This window comes from Microcebus murinus, chromosome 6 (genome assembly GCF_040939455.1).
Source record: "Microcebus murinus isolate Inina chromosome 6, M.murinus_Inina_mat1.0, whole genome shotgun sequence".
NCBI lineage: Eukaryota > Metazoa > Chordata > Mammalia > Primates > Cheirogaleidae > Microcebus > Microcebus murinus.
Window position 1 is genome coordinate 68,723,135 of NC_134109.1, and position 18,107 is coordinate 68,741,241.

General features: G+C 50.5%; 2 protein-coding genes across 3 annotated transcripts; one reads left to right on the forward strand and one right to left on the reverse strand.

Annotated features, from left to right (window-relative positions):
* Window positions 1-313: 313 nt before the first annotated feature.
* RNF31 (ring finger protein 31) lies at window positions 314-12,962 on the reverse strand. 2 transcript variants are annotated; one of them, XM_020285853.2, is made up of 21 exons: window positions 12,069-12,960; window positions 11,840-11,986; window positions 11,561-11,716; window positions 11,288-11,347; window positions 11,113-11,188; window positions 10,691-10,871; window positions 9,506-9,893; window positions 9,054-9,344; window positions 8,545-8,793; window positions 8,250-8,435; window positions 7,926-8,132; window positions 5,765-5,938; window positions 5,591-5,689; window positions 5,405-5,494; window positions 3,538-3,652; window positions 3,299-3,417; window positions 2,913-3,026; window positions 2,700-2,757; window positions 1,399-1,495; window positions 556-724; window positions 314-443 (listed from the first exon to the last, which is right to left on the reverse strand). In XM_020285853.2, exons 1-21 carry the CDS (start codon window positions 12,255-12,257, stop codon window positions 390-392), a joined length of 3,219 nt encoding a protein of 1,072 aa, XP_020141442.2. In that variant the 5' UTR covers window positions 12,258-12,960; the 3' UTR covers window positions 314-389. The 2 variants fall into 2 exon arrangements, with proteins under 2 accessions (XP_020141442.2, XP_012611453.2); XM_012755999.3 differs by lacking the exons at window positions 314-443; window positions 556-724; window positions 1,399-1,495; window positions 2,700-2,757; window positions 2,913-3,026 and adding an exon at window positions 3,033-3,139 and having other exon boundaries at window positions 12,069-12,962.
* Window positions 12,963-13,257: 295 nt separating this feature from the next.
* On the forward strand, window positions 13,258-16,951 carry PSME2 (proteasome activator subunit 2). The gene is made up of 11 exons (XM_012756002.3): window positions 13,258-13,411; window positions 13,720-13,752; window positions 14,192-14,254; window positions 14,500-14,586; window positions 14,691-14,721; window positions 14,807-14,904; window positions 15,449-15,517; window positions 16,128-16,195; window positions 16,311-16,365; window positions 16,659-16,745; window positions 16,828-16,951. The coding sequence occupies exons 1-11, from the start codon at window positions 13,364-13,366 to the stop codon at window positions 16,906-16,908; spliced, it is 720 nt and encodes a 239-aa protein (XP_012611456.1). The 5' UTR covers window positions 13,258-13,363; the 3' UTR covers window positions 16,909-16,951.
* The last annotated feature ends 1,156 nt before the right edge of the window (window positions 16,952-18,107 follow it).

Below are 18,107 nucleotides of genomic sequence, written 5' to 3' on the forward strand. Positions count from 1 at the left end.
GGCCTAGGGCCTCTGGATTGCTATGTACACCTGTGCATCTGTGTTCCCCCACAGTGCCTGCTTGGTACATATTAGGTGACCCAAATACCAGTTGAATTTGATGAAAGGAAGGCAGTGTGGAGGGAGCCCAGACCAGGTGGCTGGATGGTGAGGACCTCCCTAGCCCATCTGTAGTGTCAATTCCTTCCTGGCCCCGAGTCCAGAAAGGGTCAGGCAGTAAGCTTCAGGGGTCCCTTTCAGCAAAGCTCTATTCACCCCCCTCTTTCCCTGGTGCCCCTAGATGGTGGGGCCAGGAAGAAGGACCACCAAGAAGCCTGGGCAATAAGATGCTTCTTTATTGGTGCTGGAGCTGTTCCTGAGGGAGTCAGGCCACAGGACCCTTGCCCCGGCTACTTCCTCCTGCGGGGGATACTCTGTCCCAAGGGCACCTCTTCTGTCAGCTTCTGCAGAAGGAGAGAGAAGGTAACGATAATGAAAGCCTGGAGCTCAGACTCAGGCTGAGACAGGTGACTTCTGGAGGGTGGGGTGAGAGGCAAGATTGGGTGAAGGCTGTACCTGTAACAGGCGGGCGTGGTAGGCAGGGGCATCCTCTCCAGCCAATGGCTGGGGGCGCACGTGCAGGTAGCGTTCAGTGGCTGTCTCCAGCTCCTCAACCTCATACAGGGAGGCTGGGTCCAGGGAGTGGGCATTGATGAGGCTCACAAGATATTCTTTGTAATGTGCCCTGGGGAGATAAGGGAGTGGAATACTTGTTCTTCTGTTGGCTAATATTAACTGAGTGTGCCGAGTCCTCGGCTGGGCACTGGGATACTCAAACAAGAATGACAAGCCCTGGCCAGGTGCAGTGGCTCACGCCTGTAATCCTAGCACTCTGGGAGGCCGAGGCGGGCAGATTGCTCGAGGTCAGGAGTTCAAGACCAGCCTGAGCAAGAGCGAGACCCCATCTCTACTATAAATAGAAAGAAATTAATTGGTCAATTAATATATGTAAAAAAATTATCCGGGCATGGTGGCACATGCCTGTAGTCCCAGCTACTCGGGAGGCTGAGGCAGAAGGATTGCTTGAGCCCAGGAGTTTGAGGTTGCTGTGAGCTAGGCTGATGTCATGGCACTCACTCTAGCCTGGGCAACAAAGTGAGATTCTGTCTCAAAATAAATAAATAAATAAAAATTAAAAAATAAAGAATGACACGCCCTGCCTGTTGCACTTGTAGGCAGCACCAACCTGTGCACATTGCTTGCTACTACCTATCCATGCCCTTGCCCAGAGAGCCCCCTCCCTTGCACTCCTTGCAGGACCTACTGCTCCCAGAGACCCACTTTACTGCCTGGGTACGCCCTCACCACTCCTACCGCCACGCCCAACACCATGCTGCTCTGTGTCCTGCCAGCACTCACTGGCAGAGGCCGGCATAGCCAGCTGGAGTTTCCTTGCCACAGGCTTCATCCCTGAGCCCATTGGGAACCTCTTTCTGCTCCATCACTCGACAGCCACCTATGGGAGAGAGAAGAAAGGGACCCTTTGTTGGGAGGAGGCCACTGACCACAAAGCCCCAGGAGAACTAGAATATCCATGGAGCAAGGAAGGTAGCCTCCAGGGAGGAGAGCGAGCACAGGAATTCCTGCTCTCCCAGTGGTAGGTACTTACAGATGCCATCAGCAGCAGACAGACTCTGATACAGAGGCAGGGACCTTGTCCCTAGTTTTATCTAAGCTAGCTTTTGGCTCATAAACACATATTCCCTTGAGACAGCTCTTTTGGTTGTTATTTAGCTCTTGTATAGTAAATTTATTCTGTGAAGGTCTTACCTCTATTTTCTAAAAATAATTTTTAAAGAATTTATTTTAGGGCCGGGTGCGGTGGCTCACGCCTGTAATCCTAGCACTCTGGGAGGCCGAGGCGGGAGGATCCCTCAAGGTCAAGAGTTCGAAACTAGCCTGAGCAAGAGCGAGACCCCATCTCTACTAAAAATAGAAAGAAATTAATTGGCCAACTCAAAATATATAGAAAAAATTAGCCAGGCATGGTGGCACATGCCTGTAGTCCCAGCTACTCAGGAGGCTGAGGCAGGAGGATTGCTTGAACCCAGGAGTTTAGAGGTTGCTGTGAGCTAGACTGATGCCATGGAACTCTAGCTCAGGCAACAGACAGAGACTCTGTCTCCAAAAAAAAAAAAAATTATTTTAAAGACTACAGCACATGGTATTCCCAGGCTATATCCCATCCAAGTTCTAACAAGGCCCTAACCTGCTTAGCTACTGAGATCATATGAGGTCGGGTGCATTCAGGGTGGTATGGCCATAGACTTACCTCTATCTACACAGTAAGAAATAGGATAGATTAGAACCATACATGACACCTTTCTGTTGCCCTCATGGAACTTATAACAGTGCCCTGCAACTGGCAGGTCTCATTAGATATCACGGAGTTAATTAATGAATCATTATCATTTGGGAATGGATAAAAAAATTAGTATTAAGGGCTTCATGGGTGTTAGGTGCTCTAATGATTTCTTATGTAAACTAGCTCAGCTACAAGGTGCATATTACCTCATTTTATAGAGGGAGGCCCCGGGAGGTTAATTAACTTGTCAAAGGGCACACACCAAGTAATGCTAGACCCAGGTTCCCCTTTCCTGTCACACGGTGGGAGCCCAGCACACCACCTCCCCTTCCCAAAGGCTTGTTCTGACACTCACCTCCAGGGACTGCCCGGGCCCCAGCTGGAGGCTCTGTATTAAACATGACGTTATTGTCCTGAGGAGGAGCAGAGACAGATAGGCATTATGTTCCCCTGATGCTAGTCCCTTCTGCATTTCCCAGCAAAAAGCCTTTTCCATTCTTGCCCAGCCTGGGCCCTGCCTTCCTCTCCTGGGCAACCCACAAACCCAGCTGGGTTGGCCACCTCTGACCTGTAGCAGCTTTTGGAGCCGGGGAGCAATCCAGTCCCTCAGGTAGAAGAGGCAGTCTCTAGGGTGATGGCCGTGAAGGGACTTTTTCACCCTGCAGTTAGGGTCTGGACATTTCTGGCGGAAACCCAGATGGGAGAAGGGAAGTTGGAGACTGTTGGGGTCCTGGCCTCTCAGGAACCCCTGCGTGAGGGGTGTAGGGGTGGGGGGAGATGGAGACACTGGAGGGTCTGGAGTGAGCAAAGGGGGAGAGGGGACAGAGAGAGGTGCTTTACATCCCACTGACTTCTTCTTCTCTCCCCTGGGCTGCTCAGTGGCCTCTGCCCATCAAACCCAATGGCAGCCCTCCGCCCTTCTAGCCCTTCCCCATCCTCTGGGCTCAGGCTCACATTCTTGGCGTAAAAGGCATTGTAGCAGCCACTGCAGAACTGGTGGCGACACTGGGTGCAGTGAAAGTGCATGCAGCCTCCTCGGGCCAATGCGTACGAGAACTTGCACTTGGGACAATCTGCAAGGGACGAGACGTCAGGGCTGGGGCTGCCACTGCAACTCAAAGTCCTCAGAAAGAGAGCCACTGGCAGTGACAGACTACTGAGCAAACAGACCAAGGGGTGGGGGGCAGGCTTACCAATGCCATTTTCCTGAAGATACATTGCCAGGCCCTGGGCCTGGTATTCTGGGTCATTGGTGCGTTTCCAGTTCTGGAAATCCTCGCAGCTCCGACCTCGGTGCTGCTCCTCCCACTGCCAGACGGAAAGCAGGCTTCATGTGGAAGGTCCATCCCATGCCCTGGCCCTTCCTGCTGCTCCTCCACTCTCATCCAGTGGTTCCCAGCTTAGTTTACATCATTGTCATCTGCCATTTGCTCAGACCCTAATCTGAGGGGCTGTCCTTGGATCTTTCATTTCCTCATACTACCCCATATTCATTAGCAAGTCTTGTTTCCACTACCCAAGCCCATCCCAATCCTGTACCCCTGCTGCTACCACCTTACTCCAGGCCATCATCAGAACTTGCCTTAGTTATAGTCTCTCTGCTTCTGACTCCTGCTTCCCTACTACACATTCTCCCCACTGCAGCCAAAAGGCCTGCAAAAGTATAAACCTGGTAGCTTGAACAGTATTGGTGGTAATCTAGTTTTGAGCCTTGGGGTTGGGGTCTGTGTTCACTTTATTACGTTTCATAATGTAGGCCAGGTGCAGTGGCTCACACCTGTAATCCTAATACTCTGGGAGGCCCAGGCGAGTGGATCACTTGAGCTCAGGAGTTTGAGATCAGCCTGAGCAAGAGCGAGACCCCGTCTCTACTAAAAATACAAGGATATTAATTGGCCAACTAAAAATATATAGAAAAAATTAGCCGGGCATGGTGGCGCATGCCTGTAGTACCGACTACTCAGGAGGCTGAGACAGAGGGATTGCTTGAGCCCAGGAGTTTGAGGTTGCTGTGAGCTAGGCTGATGCCACAGCACTGTAGCCCAGGCAATAGAGTGAGACTCTGTCTCCAAAAAAAAAATCAAAAACAAACATAATGTAGATGAAATTTTTTTGATATCAAACAATGAACTTCTTAAAAGACAAAGGAGTGGCGGGCACGGTGGCTCACACCTGTAATCCTAGCACTCTGGGAGGCTGAGGTGGGCAGATTGCTTGAGGTAAGGAGTTCGAAACCAGCCTGAGCAAGAGCGAGTCCCCGTCTCTACTAAAAATAGAAAGAAATTAATTGGCCAACTAATAGATATAGAAAAAATTAGCCAGGCATGGTGGCGCATGCCTGTAGTCCCAGCTACTCAGGAGGCTGAGGCAGAAGGATTGCTTGAGCCTAGGAGTTTGAGGTTGCTGTGAGCTAGGCAGACGCCACGGTACTCACTCTAGCCTGGGCAACAAAGCAAGACTTTGTCTCAAAAAAAAAAAATAAAAAAGACAAAGGAGAGAGTATTGCCCCTTGCTTCATCTCCGAATGAAGGCTAACACCTGCCTCACCTGGCCTTCAGGGCTGTCGTGATCTGGCAGCTGGCTCTTCTCTGACCACTTGCCACCTTTCACCCCTGCTCTCTAGGCTCCAGTCACACACCACTTCTTTCTGACTTTGGCCTTTCCATGTGTTGTTATTTCTGTCACAAATACTCTTTGTGTAGCTGGCTTCTACTTAACTTTCAGACCTGAGCTTCAATTACATCATTTTAGAGAGGAATTGTCTGACCTCTCTACCCTAAGTAGATCCATTCTGTTATTCTTTGTCTCAGATTCCTAGTTGTTTTCTTCATGGAACTTGCACCGGTATAAAATGAGTTCCTCCCTCCTTCTCTCTCTTTCCTTCCTTCCCTTTCCTTGCTCTCCTTTCTTTCTCCCTCATTTCTTCCCTTTCTCTCTATACCTGTCTCCCTGCCTAGAGCTCATGTCTGTTTTGCTCTCCAGTACACAAGCTCCCCTGAATCTAACACAGTACCTGGGAGTAACTCAGCAAGTATTTCTGAAAGTATGAATGTGCCTCACCTGGCGCTTGCACCGCACACAGAAGGTCTGGTGACACTGGGGACATGTTGCCTCCAGCTGCTCACGCTCATATATGAAGCCAAAGGAGCACTGTAAGTGCAAGAGCATAGCTTTACAGCTATCCAAGGCCTAACCTGGTGCCTCCCCTGCCCCTCCATATTCAGCTCCTCTGGGCAGGCCACTTACCTTGGCACACCACAAGAACTTAGGGTCCCGCATCAGCACACGCTCAGTCAGCTTCTTATGGAACAACGCATAGGCATCTGGCTCTAGGCTCTCCCGAAGCTGGGGACAGAGGCAGTGGGTGGGTAGGGTTCCTATTCAAAGCTCAGGGCACCCAAGTCCTAGGGGCTGTAGTACCTGAATATCAAGGGTGGAGAAGTAGGGGAGCAACTGTGTGTCATCGGTGAGGTCAGGGCGGCCACAGGCGGGGCACACCATGTCTGTAATGTGCTTCTCCTTCAAGGCAATGGTGAAGTGCTGGCGGAAGCAGTCAGGACAAATGGTGCACTCACAAGAAGTCAGGGCCTGCATCTAGAGGGTGAGGGATAGGAGAGGAGGGAGTCAGGAGCCACAGCTATCAGCCTGGGGAAAGAGCAGTAATCAGGTGTCCACTGAGAAACCAGAGTCTAATTAACAACTAGGCAAGGGTAGCAACCTCAAGTGCCAGCAGGTGCCAGGCAGGTAATCTAAACATCTGAAGACAATTAGTGGGTGAAGGAAAGTAGATAGTGGCAAGACCTAAGGAAAACGCCAAAATGCCTCTGAAGGTGTTCACATTCAATTAAAGACAAACAGCTGGGCGCAGTGCCTCACACCTGTAATCCTAGCACTCTGGGAAGCCAAGATGGGAGGATCGCTTGAGCTCAGGAGTTAGAGACCAGCCTCAGCAAGAGCGAGACCCCTGTCTCTACTAAAAACAGAAAGAAATTAGCTGGACAACTAAAAATATATACAAAAAATTAGCCAGGCATGGTCGTGCATACCTGTAGTACTAGCTACTTGGGAGGCTGAGGCAGAAGGATTGCTTGAGCCCAGGAGTTTGAGGTTGCTATGAGCTAGACTGATGCCATGACACTCTAGCCCAGGCAACAGAGTGAGACTCTTGTCTCCGGAAAAAAACAAACAAAAAACAATTAAAAACAAATATATAAATAACATCCTTGAAATGACAAATTTATAGAGATGGAGAACAGATTAGTGGTTGCCAGGTGACAGGGAATGGAACGATGGTATGACCATAAAAGGGTAGCATGAAGGAGTTCCTTTGTGGTGACGAAACTATCTGTATCTTGATTATGGTGGGGGTTACATTGATCTATACATGGGATAGAATTGTGTAGAACCACACATACACATCCATGTAAAACATGAACAAGATCTGTAGCACAGCTAACATTATAACAATGTCTGTTTCTTCGTCTTGGTATTGTATGATAATTATGTAAGATGTCACCAATGGGGGAAGGTGAGTGAAAAGTACACAAGACTCTATGCACTATGTTTATAACCTCCTATAAATCTATAATTATTAAAAAAAAAATAAAACAGGTCAGGCGCGGTGGCTCACGCCTGTAATCTTAGCTCTCTGGGAGGCCAAGGCGGGTGGATCGTTTGAGCTCAGGAGTTCGAAACCAACCTGAGCAAGAGCGAGACCCCGTCTCTACTATAAATAGAAAGAAATTAGCCAGACAACTGAAAATATATATACAAAAAATTAGCCGGACATGGTGGCGCATGCCTGTAGTCCCAGCTACTTGGGAGGCTGAGGCAGCAGGATTGCTTGAGCCCAAGAGATTGAAGTTGCTGTAAGCTAGGCTGACGCCACGGCACTCACTCTAGCCTGGGCAACAAAGTGAGACTCTGTCTCAAAATAAATAAATAAATAAATAATAATAAAATAAAATAAATAAAAATAAAATAAAATAAGACACATACAGAGCCAGGCTAACAAAATCAGACAGTATCTGGCCAAAGTATTTGCCAATTCTGACCTAGAGTAGGTGGGAACTTGGGAAGTAAGAAGAGTTTGTTCCTACCAACTAGATATTTGATGATATCAAAGAATTACTGTTAATTTTTTCTGGTGTGACAATGGTATTGTGACTTTGTCTTCAAAAATAGTTTTATCTTTTGAGATATATACTGGCATATTTACAGATAAACTATGTGCCTGAGATTTACTTTAAAATAATCCTCTGTGTATATAAAAGAAATAAAGATTGGCCGTATATTGATAATTGCTGAAGCTTGGTGACAAATACACTGGAAGTAGAAGAGGTGCAGGGAGTAAGGGAATCTGTACTATAATTTCGTTTACTATTGTATGTTTGAAAATTTCCATAATAGAACATTTAAAAAAGAGAGGGAGTAGCCTGTTCCTGCCCTCCCCTTCTCAGAAGCCTTCAGGGGTACTTGGGCAACTGCAGGGTAGAAAGACAGGGCCAGAGACACGAACTGGGGTGGAGATCCAAAGGGAATAAAGTAATTCTTGGACCAGGTATGGTGAGGAGGGGCTTACCCGGTTGTGGGGCAGGGTCCAGCCACACACAGCACACTCCTGGGCAAGCAACCGGCGCAGGAAGGCCCGGTCCTGGCTGTGCTTCACAGCTTCTATCACATCCCCCAACTCATAGTTCCTAGGTGTCTCCTGCAGCAGTGACAGTGCCAGCTCTGCCCGACCCCAACTGGGGAGTACGTAGACTGCCAAAAGCCGTCTGACCAGGCTCTGCAATGTGATTCAGGTGGAGGCAGGAGAAGTCACTGTCAGAGCCCAGGGACCTTCCATTCCCAACTTCCCTCTTGCTCCTCTAGGTTGGTTCTTCAGCCCGCCTCCACCTAGCACCTGCTTATCTGGTCCATCCCAGGAAGGGGTGGGCTCAGGACCACTGTCCCAGAGGCGCTGGCGGAAGGGCTCTAGGCGCTGTCGCTGTAGCTCAGTCAGGGCTCGTGCCACATCACCTCCATGCTGGAACAATGCCTGGAGAGACCCCTCCTCGGGCCCAAATCCCAGAGACCGGAGCTCCTGCACCTGTAAGATGAAAGTGGACAGAGTAAGTGAAGACAGAAAAGCAAGCAAAGGAGAATGTAAGAGACTCTGAGACTCTCAACCCTGTTCCACCCTCCACCACAGTTGATACCTTCCTACGCCGTGCCCTCACGCATTCTTCCACAGCTTCATCAAGGTTGCCATGACGATCCAGCCAGGCTTTCCGGGCCTCCTGACAGGAAAAGGCACCCAGCCCAGGGTCCCGCTGTCCAGCCAGCTCAGTCACCATCTCCAGCACGTAGGGCAGCTCTGATCGCAACCACTTCAGGGGCACCTCAGTGCCTGAGTATTGCAGAGCGGAGAAGACCTCCTCTGGACAGGCACCTGCAGCTTCCCCTTCCTAAGACACAGTCCCACCCATCAGGCCCATGAAGAAGGATACCCTCCACCCACCCTCAGACGAACCGAGATGCCAACAGTGGCTGGGCTCAGACATGGACCCTGTGATCAGTGCATAAAATGGTAATTGCCATGTGGGAAGTGTTCAGTAAGGGACAGCTGCTGCTAACAATGACAAATTTTATAAGAAATATCAACCAACCACAGCATCTCCTTTCTCCAACCAGCTCAGCCCCACCTGATCCCAAGCTGAATCCTCACCCGGATCATGATCACTAGTTGGAGACCTTCTTCCCGCATCTTGTCTTGTCGGTGCTTCTCAGAGTCTCCACAAGAACTGGACAGGGGGGCACTGAGGCATCCTGGAGTCCCAGGCTTAGGGAGTCCCTTTTCCAAAGAGCTGGCATGAGGCTGGGGGGTATGCTGTACTGGGATGGGGCCGCTTGTCCGGTTGCACATAACACACACCCAGCCAGGGCCGGAGTTGCAGAAGGTACAATGAATACAGTACCAGACTTGAGTCTGGGCAGAAGAAAGCAATGTATCCCCCTGCTGGGAAGGCAGAGAGGATTAAGCCATTGACTGGCTGGCTGAGGTTTATGACGGAAATATATGGAGCTGGGGGAACTAAAGGAAAATGGGGGATAGGAAAGAAGAGAATGGCCTGAGGTAACATGTGCAATGAAGAGCTGGGAAGGCCAGGAACTGGTTACCTGAAGGGGCTGCAGGCAAATACCAGCATCTCGGGAATCCACCACCAAGCTGGGAGGCTGGGCCAGCCGAGGTCGCTCACATATGGCACAGAGCACAGCTGTTCCCTCATTCTCAAAGGTACAGCTCTGGCAGGCCCACCGACTTCGTGCAAGCTCAGGTTCTAAGCCCCCAGGTCCTTGGGGACCCTCGCTCCTCAGCCCCAACCCCTTACAGCCTCGGGGCCGATTACAGGCCACACAGAGCACTGTCCAAGGCTCATTTAGCATGGCACAGGCAGTACAGTGCCAGGGCAAACGAGCACTTGCAGCATCAGGGGAAGAAAGAGAGCTGTCTCCCAGGGCCAGCAGGGAGGTCAGCTGGGGCCGTGGTTGGGCCGAGGCAGGTAAACTGTAATGGAAAAACAGATATGGCCTGTTGAGGTGGGATCTGGGACCTGGGTCCCTAACTTCTGGGCATTCCCCATTTCCTGGGTAACGGCACATGACACTGGCCCTTGCACATCTTGTTGTCTCTGTCTCACGCACTCTCATACCCGTGGCCTGTGCAACATTTAAATGGCAGCTTAAAGCTCTCTTCTTCTGGGTAGCTATACCTAGTATGGGTACTAAAAATACTCCTAAGTGATTGAGCTAATCCTTTAGACTAGGTTGCATCCACCTACTACCTATTTGCACACCATAATAACCTGTCTTATGGTGAATGCTACTTGCTTGATGTGTATGTCTACTATCTCCTTCAGGGCTGTGACTAGTTGCTTGTCCTCTATTAAACAGTCTTTACCTTGGCATATGGTAGATAATCGAGTGGTTTTTTTTTTTTTGATACAGAGTCTCACTCTGTTGCCTGGGCTAGAGTGCCATGGCATCAGCCTAGCTCATGGCAACCTCAAACACCTGGGGCTCAAGCAATCCTACGGCCTCAGCCTCCCGAGTAGCTGGGACTACAGGCATGCGCCACCATGCCTGGCTATTTTTAGTTGTCCAGCTAATTTATTTATACTTTTTTTAAGTAGAAATGGGGTCTTGCTCTTGCTCAGGCTGGCCTTGAACTCCCAAGCTCAAACAGTCCGCCTACCTCGGCCTCCCAGAGTGCTAGGATTACAGATGTAAGCCACCACACCTAGCCAATCAAATGATCTTAAGGTCTCTAAATTTCATTCTCATCCAGAAGAGAAGACATCTCACCTGGAGCTCAGGTGGGTGGCCTTGACCAGGGTCCTGGGCAGGGTCTGGCGGAGGTGATGAGCACGGGATGGGTGTCCATGGAACAAGTGGTCACAGGCTGAGCATAAGGCTTGTTTACAGGATGGACAGTGCAGTGTGCTTAGGGCAGAACCACAGAGGAAGCAGGGACCAGGAGTGGAGCCTAGCAAACACGAGAGGAAAGAACAGAACATCTTTCTAAAAAAGACTAGGCTATACCTGAATCTGCTATGGATGGAGGCAAATCACAAGACTACTTTTCAAAACATTTGAACCCAAGAAAACAATTTTAATCTCTTTTAAAAAACAAAAGAAGATAACCAAGAAGACAGACAAAGGTCCCAAATTTCCATCAATATAGTCTACTACTCACCCCCTCCCCCACCAAGTAGGACCAATAATACCTGGGGCAGAGGGTGTGGTGAGGGGGCCAGGAGCAATCTCTCTCAGTAAGGGTTCAAACTCTGAAAGTTGTAGCGTCTAAGGAAGAAAGAGCAGGGAATGGGCAAGGGGCATGAGAGACAGAATCCAACAATTCCTGTTCTCTTTGTTCATCAGCCCCCTTCCTGCCTTCCTTACATCATCTTCAACGTTGTCTTCCAGCAGCTGTTCCAGTGCCCTCTGTTTTGGATGAGTATTCTGTAAACCAGATAAAAAGGGCTTCCATCTAGCACCCTAGAATGAGGCCCTCCAGGTAAGCCCTAATCCCTTAACATTCACAGAGAAAAGACAAGTACCAGGAGCTCCCAGAATGCCCATGGTTCAGCAGCATGGGGGTCCTCAGACTGACTTGAGTTAGGCTGTGGTCCTAAGCCCTGGTCTGTAAATCATCAGGACTAAGGAACACCTTACCTGCAAGAGCAGGCTGAGCTCTGTCCGAAGCAGCAGTACTTCCAGTGTGACTGTAGCAACCTGGTGTTCATCTGGCTCCTCTTGCCCTTCGGGGAAGCTCAACCCATCTGGCTGCTCCTCCGTGTAGCCATACAATCGTAGCACATCCCGGCCCCCCTACCACATATTCACAACCAGTCACCGCCCATTCCCATTCAGCACAGCCTCAGGCCATTTCTAACCAATCCCCAGCCCAGGCCCCGTCCCAGGCCCCTTTCCCATAAGGCTCAGGGGCTTCACCTGCACTGCATCCACTGTGCTGCGAAAGACAGGGTTATTAAACTTGACCCCGCGCCAGTACCGGGGCCGCTGAGGGCTGAGGAGGTTGCGGCCGTATTTCTCCAGGATGTTCAGAGCCGTGGACAGGGTGTTGAGGTAGTTTTGGGGCTGGGAACAGTCAGAGAGAGGATTGTGAGCCCGCCCCGGCCCCAGGCCCTATGTCCATCTTTCAAGCGGGGCTGGGCCTCACCTCCCCATGAGCGTTGCAGCGGACCAGGCGTGCGGCGTCCAGCTGCAGGTAGCGGGCGGCTGGCGGCAGGGAGGTGGCCAGTAGCGGCCGCAGCTGCTCCAAGGAAAACGCCTGCCCGGAATCCCTCCTCAGGGCGCTCGCCAGCTCCTCGCGGGCCGCCAGGAAGGCCCGTTCTTCCTCCACCGGCATCCTGAGACAGGAGTCAGCCCCAGTCTCGCCGCCCGCCAGGACCCAGGGCGGGCTGCGCGCCCCGAGCCCCGCCCTTCCTGCCTGTCCGGCTTTGAGACCTGACCCGGTCCGTGGAGCCGCCCCGGGTCACTCAGGCCACGGTCACTCTCCGGCCCCCAGCCCACGGGCAGGGTTAGCCGGGAACAGGAAGTACTAGGAAAGAGGGCGGGACTGCGACCCGGTTTCGGAGGAACGGGAGGGATTTAAGCTTAAGGAAGGGGAGTGTGTCCGGAAGCCGGGGGCGTGGCCAAGAAGGCGGTCCCAGCCAATGAGGAGGTAAACACCCCTTGGCTCCTCCCTCAGCGCGTCCCCGCGTTTTCCCTACATTCAAGAGATCTTTCCTGCCTTCCTCCCGTCTAGTTCCACCCCTTCCGGATAGCTCCAGGCGCGGAGTGGTCCTATTTGGCTCAAAGCCTTTCCCTTTCCATCAGGACGAGTACGGCATGCTCAGGTCCTCTCTGGGAAAGTCCCTCGCTTGCCAGAGTCCCAACTCTGGCCAGCCCTAGGCCCACTCAAGCGAGTCCCGCCCCCTCTCTGGTCTGTCCTGAAGGCAGGGGAAAGTCCCCCGCCGCCAGCTTCTCTTCCACCCCTTCTCCGCCCCAGGGTCTCCCTCTTACTACCCATTCCACTCGCTCTGATCCCTCTCCGTCCCCTCCTCACGGTCGAGCCTTCTCAGGGGAACCCCACCACTGGATACCTCCTTTCCCATTCTCCCACCCCTCTCCCCCCAACCCCGGACTTCCCCTGGGCTCTCGCTATAAGCCCCGCCCTCTCGCCGAGGGACAGCCCCCGTTCCTGTCTCAGCGATCCCGCTCACCTTAGCCCCTCCCTCGGACAACCCCTGGGCTTATGACCCAGCGGGCACCGCCTCTCCTGGTGGCTAATGGCTGGGAATGGCTGAGGGGCTACCTACTGTTTGCGGCCTGCCAGGGGGAGGGGGAAGGAAAAAAGGAAAGGGGGCGGGGTTGACGGGGGCGGGGTTGACGGGGGTGGGCCTGGACCTGGGGAGTGAAAGCGAAAGCCTGGGCGGCTAGCTGAGAGACCAGAGGTCTGGCAACTGGAGCAGCATGGCCAAGACTTGTGGAGTGCGCCTGAGTGGGGAGGCCCGCAAACAGGTAACGGGGAGCTGGAGGCCAGGAAGGGTCCGGGAAACACTCCTGGATGGAGGCTGAGTTGCATGCTTCAGGAGATCAAGACTGAGCCAGAGAACTCCCCCAACCGGTCTTTAGAGCTTTCACTTCAGCCCGGGGAATTCCAGATTCCTGCCCTCTAACCAGTCTCTGCACTGAGTGGGGGCTTTGAGGGAAAACTGGCTTGTGGAGGAAAGGCCTGAACCACAGTTGGAAGGCACTCAGTTGGGATGGGTTCTTATGCTTGATATCTTAGACCCTTAACCAACATCCGGGTACTGCTGTCTGTGTAGGTGGATGTCTTCAGGCAAAATCTTTTCCAGGAGGTAAGTCTCTTTTTTGATTCAAGCAATTTGACCCAGACTCTTAGACCAATACTTGAGGGTCACAACCTCTCAGAGTGACTCCCAGACCCACTCTGGACTTTGTCCCTATTTCCCTTACCAAGCCTTCACCCAAGGTGAGCTCCTAATTACTGATACCTACCTTTAAATGGCGCCTCTTTGGACTCTCTCCCCTCTGGCACTTCATCTCCCCTCTTTTGATGTGAAGTGAAAAGCCATGGCCCCTAAAGCAGGAATACCACTGTCCTAACCTTGGTTCTGCCACTTACTAGCGTGGGCAAGTCCCTTCGTTTTCAGGGCTTCAGTTTCCTCATTTGTAAGTCTTGGACTCAGTGATTTATAAGGGCCCTCCAGTGCCAATTCTCAGACATCTCATTGAATGTCTTCTGTGATTTCCCCACCCTCATAATGTAACCCACAGGCTGAGGAATTCCTGTACAGATTCTTGCCACAGAAAATCATATACCTGAATCAGCTCTTGCAGGTGAGTAGTGTGGGCCCCTCCTGCTCCATCCATGTCCTCTCTCCCCTCCACCCAACCTCTAGCTAACAGCTGGGCTCAGCACACAAAGAATAGTTGTGAATGGTGGATTGGGAACATTAGGATGGTGTGAGGCGTGAGGCCTGAGCCTGGGTTGGGCAGCAGAGGGCAGGGATGTGTGGAGGAAAGGCTGTGACTCAGGGTGAAGGGAAGAGGCTGGGCAGCCCCTGACTGTGAGCTCTGTGCAGGAGGACTCCCTCAATGTGGCTGACCTGTCCTCCCTCCGGGCCCCACTGGACATCCCCATCCCAGACCCCCCACCAAAAGATGATGAGGTAAGGTACTCAGGGGGCAGAGCTCAGACTATAAACCTAATGGAGGTGATAGCCCTTCATCCTCTTTGACTTTTCTAAAGGCTACTTTCCTCTCTTTGCCTTAGATGGAAACAGATAAGCAGGAGAAGAAAGAAGGTAAGGGAGAAAGGGGTGACTAGGGTAGGGGAAATGGCACATTACTGCTACATGAGAAAGGACCTGAATCCCCTCTTTCTCACAGTCCCTAAGTGTGGATTTCTCCCTGGGAATGAGAAAGTCCTGTCCCTGCTTGCCCTGGTTAAGCCAGAAGTCTGGACTCTCAAAGAGAAGTGCATTCTGGTAAGCCTGGGAATTGGGGAAGTGGAAAGAAAAGATGATGAGGCCAGGCCTTGGTCTCCTTCAGAGATGTAAATCCTTCATTCAGATACCTAGTCCTGAAAAAGGAAACTTCTTTCTGTGCCTTGGGTTTAGATCCCATTTGTTTTATCATTCTATTAGACCTCTGATATCACAATGGTAGCCCTGAAATCAGAGTGTACTGTATCTATCTCTATAGCCTTAGACCCTACTGCTGTATCAGATACACAGTACAGTGGAGGTGGTATGTATGGTATAGTGAGTTGATTTAAAAGTACAGACCCTGGAGAGAGACTGGTAACCTTAAGTAAGACATTTAGACATTCTATGACTCTATTTTTTTAATCTGTTAAATGGATACAATAAGAATATATACATTGGAAGGTTGCTGTGATGATTGAGATAAATCTAGCACAGTGCCTGGTATATAAGTGTTCTATTAGCTATTATTAATTAAGAAGAGGCAGTAATAAAAAGAACCCAGTAGGTTTGTTGAATTATTCTTACGTGATACCTCTTAATATAGGTGATCACATGGATCCAGCACCTGATCCCCAAGATTGAGGATGGAAATGATTTTGGGGTAGCAATCCAGGTAAGAAAAGGGTGACTGAGGCCAAATGTGGTGGCTCATGCCTGTAATCCCAGCACTTTGAGAGGCCAAGGCAAAAGGATCGCTTGAGACCAGGAGTTCTAGACCAGCCTTTGCAACATAGTGAGACCCGCCCCCCCCCCATCTCTACAAAAAATTTTTTAAAAATGAGCTAGGCCAGAAAGATCACTTGAGCCCAGGAGTTTGAAGTTGCTGTGAGCTAGGCTGATGCCACGGCACTCTAGCCCAGGCAATAGAGTGAGAATGTCTCAAAAAAATAAATTAATTAAAAAAAAAAATGAGCCAGGCATGATGGCAGGCACCTGTAATTCTACCTACTCAGGAGGATGAGGTAGGAGGATCACCTGAGCCCAGGAACTCAAAGCTGCAGTGAGCTATGATTGTGCCGCTGCACTCCCACCTGGGAGATGGAGAAAGACCCTGTCTCTACAATAAAAACCAAAAGATAAAGGGGGATGACTGAGGATACCGAGAGTTGAGAGAGACTTGGGGAATGAGAGATAGGAGCTAGACATGAGCTGGGAGGAGAGGGAGCTAGTGAGTGAAGGAGGGAAGAAATGAAATGTTTTCTTTACCGCCCATGTCACTACAGGAGAAGGTGCTGGAGAGGGTGAATGCAGTTAAGACCAAAGTGGAAGCTTTCCAGACAACCATTTCCAAGTGAGGGCAGCTGGAGGACCAACAAGGGGGGTGATAGAGCCATTTCTTTGTGCAAAGGGTCTGAGGGAATACATCTCTCTGAACACTCTTGTGGTATTCCCTTTGCTTCTGGCAGGTACTTCTCAGAACGTGGGGATGCTGTGGCCAAGGCCTCCAAGGAGACCCATGTAGTGAGTAGATAGTCTACCAGCTTTTTAACTGGCTGGAGGTGGGGTGGGTGGCGGGGAAGAGGTCCTTGTAAGACCTTCCCAATGTGGAGAATATGAAGCCAAAATTGTTGCCTAGAAAAACTGAGTTGGGCTTCAACAACCTCGACCCCTTCTTCTGTTCAATCCTTTGGGACCCCATTTCTTAGTACTGAGAAGGGGTTTATCCTCAAGTTAACCCATCCCCTATATAAGGAAACCAGACTAATGTCCCAAGCTCCCTTGGGGCTGACTTAGCTTTGCCTCCCGTATGCCAGATGGATTACCGGGCCTTGGTGCACGAGCGAGATGAGGCAGCCTATGGGGAGCTCAGGGCCATGGTGCTGGACCTGAGGGCGTTCTATGTGAGTATGGAGTAAGCCCTTAAGGAAGGTACATAGCAGGGAGAGGCCATAACCTGACTTTTACTCTCTGGCCTTCTCTCAGGCTGAGCTTTATCATATCATCAGCAGCAACCTGGAGAAAATTGTCAATCCAAAGGGCGAAGAGAAGCCATCTATGTACTGAGCCCGCAGCTAGAAGGAAAATAAATGACCTGTACTTTGGATTACCTCTGGTGTGTGCCATTCATTCAAAAAGCATTTACTGAGTGCCACCTATGTCGAGACACTGACGATGAATGTGGTGGTGGGATGGGGCAGGGATGCCAGGAAGACAAAGATGAATTAGATGCCCATCCTGATCTTAAGAGGTCTAACTAAGGAACAGGGTGGGAACTGTTACAGGCCATGACAGCCATGCAGATAACCTGTATTTTGGAATTTCACAACATTATTTCCATTGGTGGTTTCATGAGTTCTTCATGAAAGAGGTGGCATTTGGGCAGAGTCCTTTTGGGAATAATCAGGCTTTGGATAGAGGAGGAGAAAGCTCTGTGGCTGAAGGGGACTGAAGAAAGGAACAATCCTTCAAGAAGCTTAGAGGCAGAATGAGGTTTTGCTTGGTGGAGTATGGAGGAATGGTTGGACTCCTTCTCAAGGGCTGGGAGGGGGGAAAATGCACCCAAGGCATTGTGGTGAAGGGATTATACCACAGGACATTATGGGAAGGATGAATCTGTAAGTTTTTGTTTTTGTCCTTTTTTCCCTCTTCTTGAGTCAATCACTGTCTTTATCTCTGCCTTTCAGGATTCAGCCCTGGGCAGGTAGTAGAGATAAGAGTTCCTCTGCTGTGGTCTTTACTATAAATTCTATGAGATTTTTCTTCAATTCGGGGCCTTATCCTCTTTTTTTTTTTTTTTTGAGACAGAGTCTCGCTTTGTTGCCCAGGCTAGAGTGAGTACCGTGGCGTCAGCCTAGCTCACACCAACCTCAAACTCCTGGGCTCAAGCAATGCTTCTGCCTCAGCCTCCCGAGTAGCTGGGACTACAGGCATGCACCACCATGCCCCGCTAATTTTTTCTATATATATAGTTGGCCAATTAATTTGTTTCTATTTATAGTAGTGACTGGGTCTCGCTCTCGCTCAGGCTGGTTTCTAACTCCTGACCTCGAGCAATCCGCCTGCCTCGGCCTCCCAGAGAGCTGGGATTACAGGCGTGAGCCACCGCGCCCGGCCTCTTATCCTCTTTTAAAATGAAAAATTTTGCCGCTGTTGATGTGGAAAAATAAACAATTAAAAAAGAAAAAAAAGAATTTGCAGCATAGTACTTGACAGTTTGGAAGCCTGTCCCTATACATATCTCATTCAATCCTTAAAGGGCCATG

Bases quoted from the DNA above. Each gene is read 5' to 3' on its own strand.
- PSME2 (XM_012756002.3), top strand. From the start codon at position 13,364: ATGGCCAAGACTTGTGGAGTGCGCCTGAGTGGGGAGGCCCGCAAACAG. The intron at 14,255-14,499 runs GTGAGTAGTGTG...AGCTCTGTGCAG, and splicing joins ACCTGAATCAGCTCTTGCAG to GAGGACTCCCTCAATGTGGC. The intron at 14,905-15,448 runs GTAAGCCTGGGA...CTCTTAATATAG, and splicing joins TCAAAGAGAAGTGCATTCTG to GTGATCACATGGATCCAGCA.
- RNF31 (XM_020285853.2), bottom strand. From the start codon at position 12,257: ATGCCGGTGGAGGAAGAACGGGCCTTCCTGGCGGCCCGCGAGGAGCTG. The intron at 11,987-12,068 runs GTGAGGCCCAGC...GACTGTTCCCAG, and splicing joins GCTGCAACGCTCATGGGGAG to CCCCAAAACTACCTCAACAC. The intron at 5,495-5,590 runs GTAAGTGGCCTG...TTGCACTTACAG, and splicing joins AGTTCTTGTGGTGTGCCAAG to TGCTCCTTTGGCTTCATATA.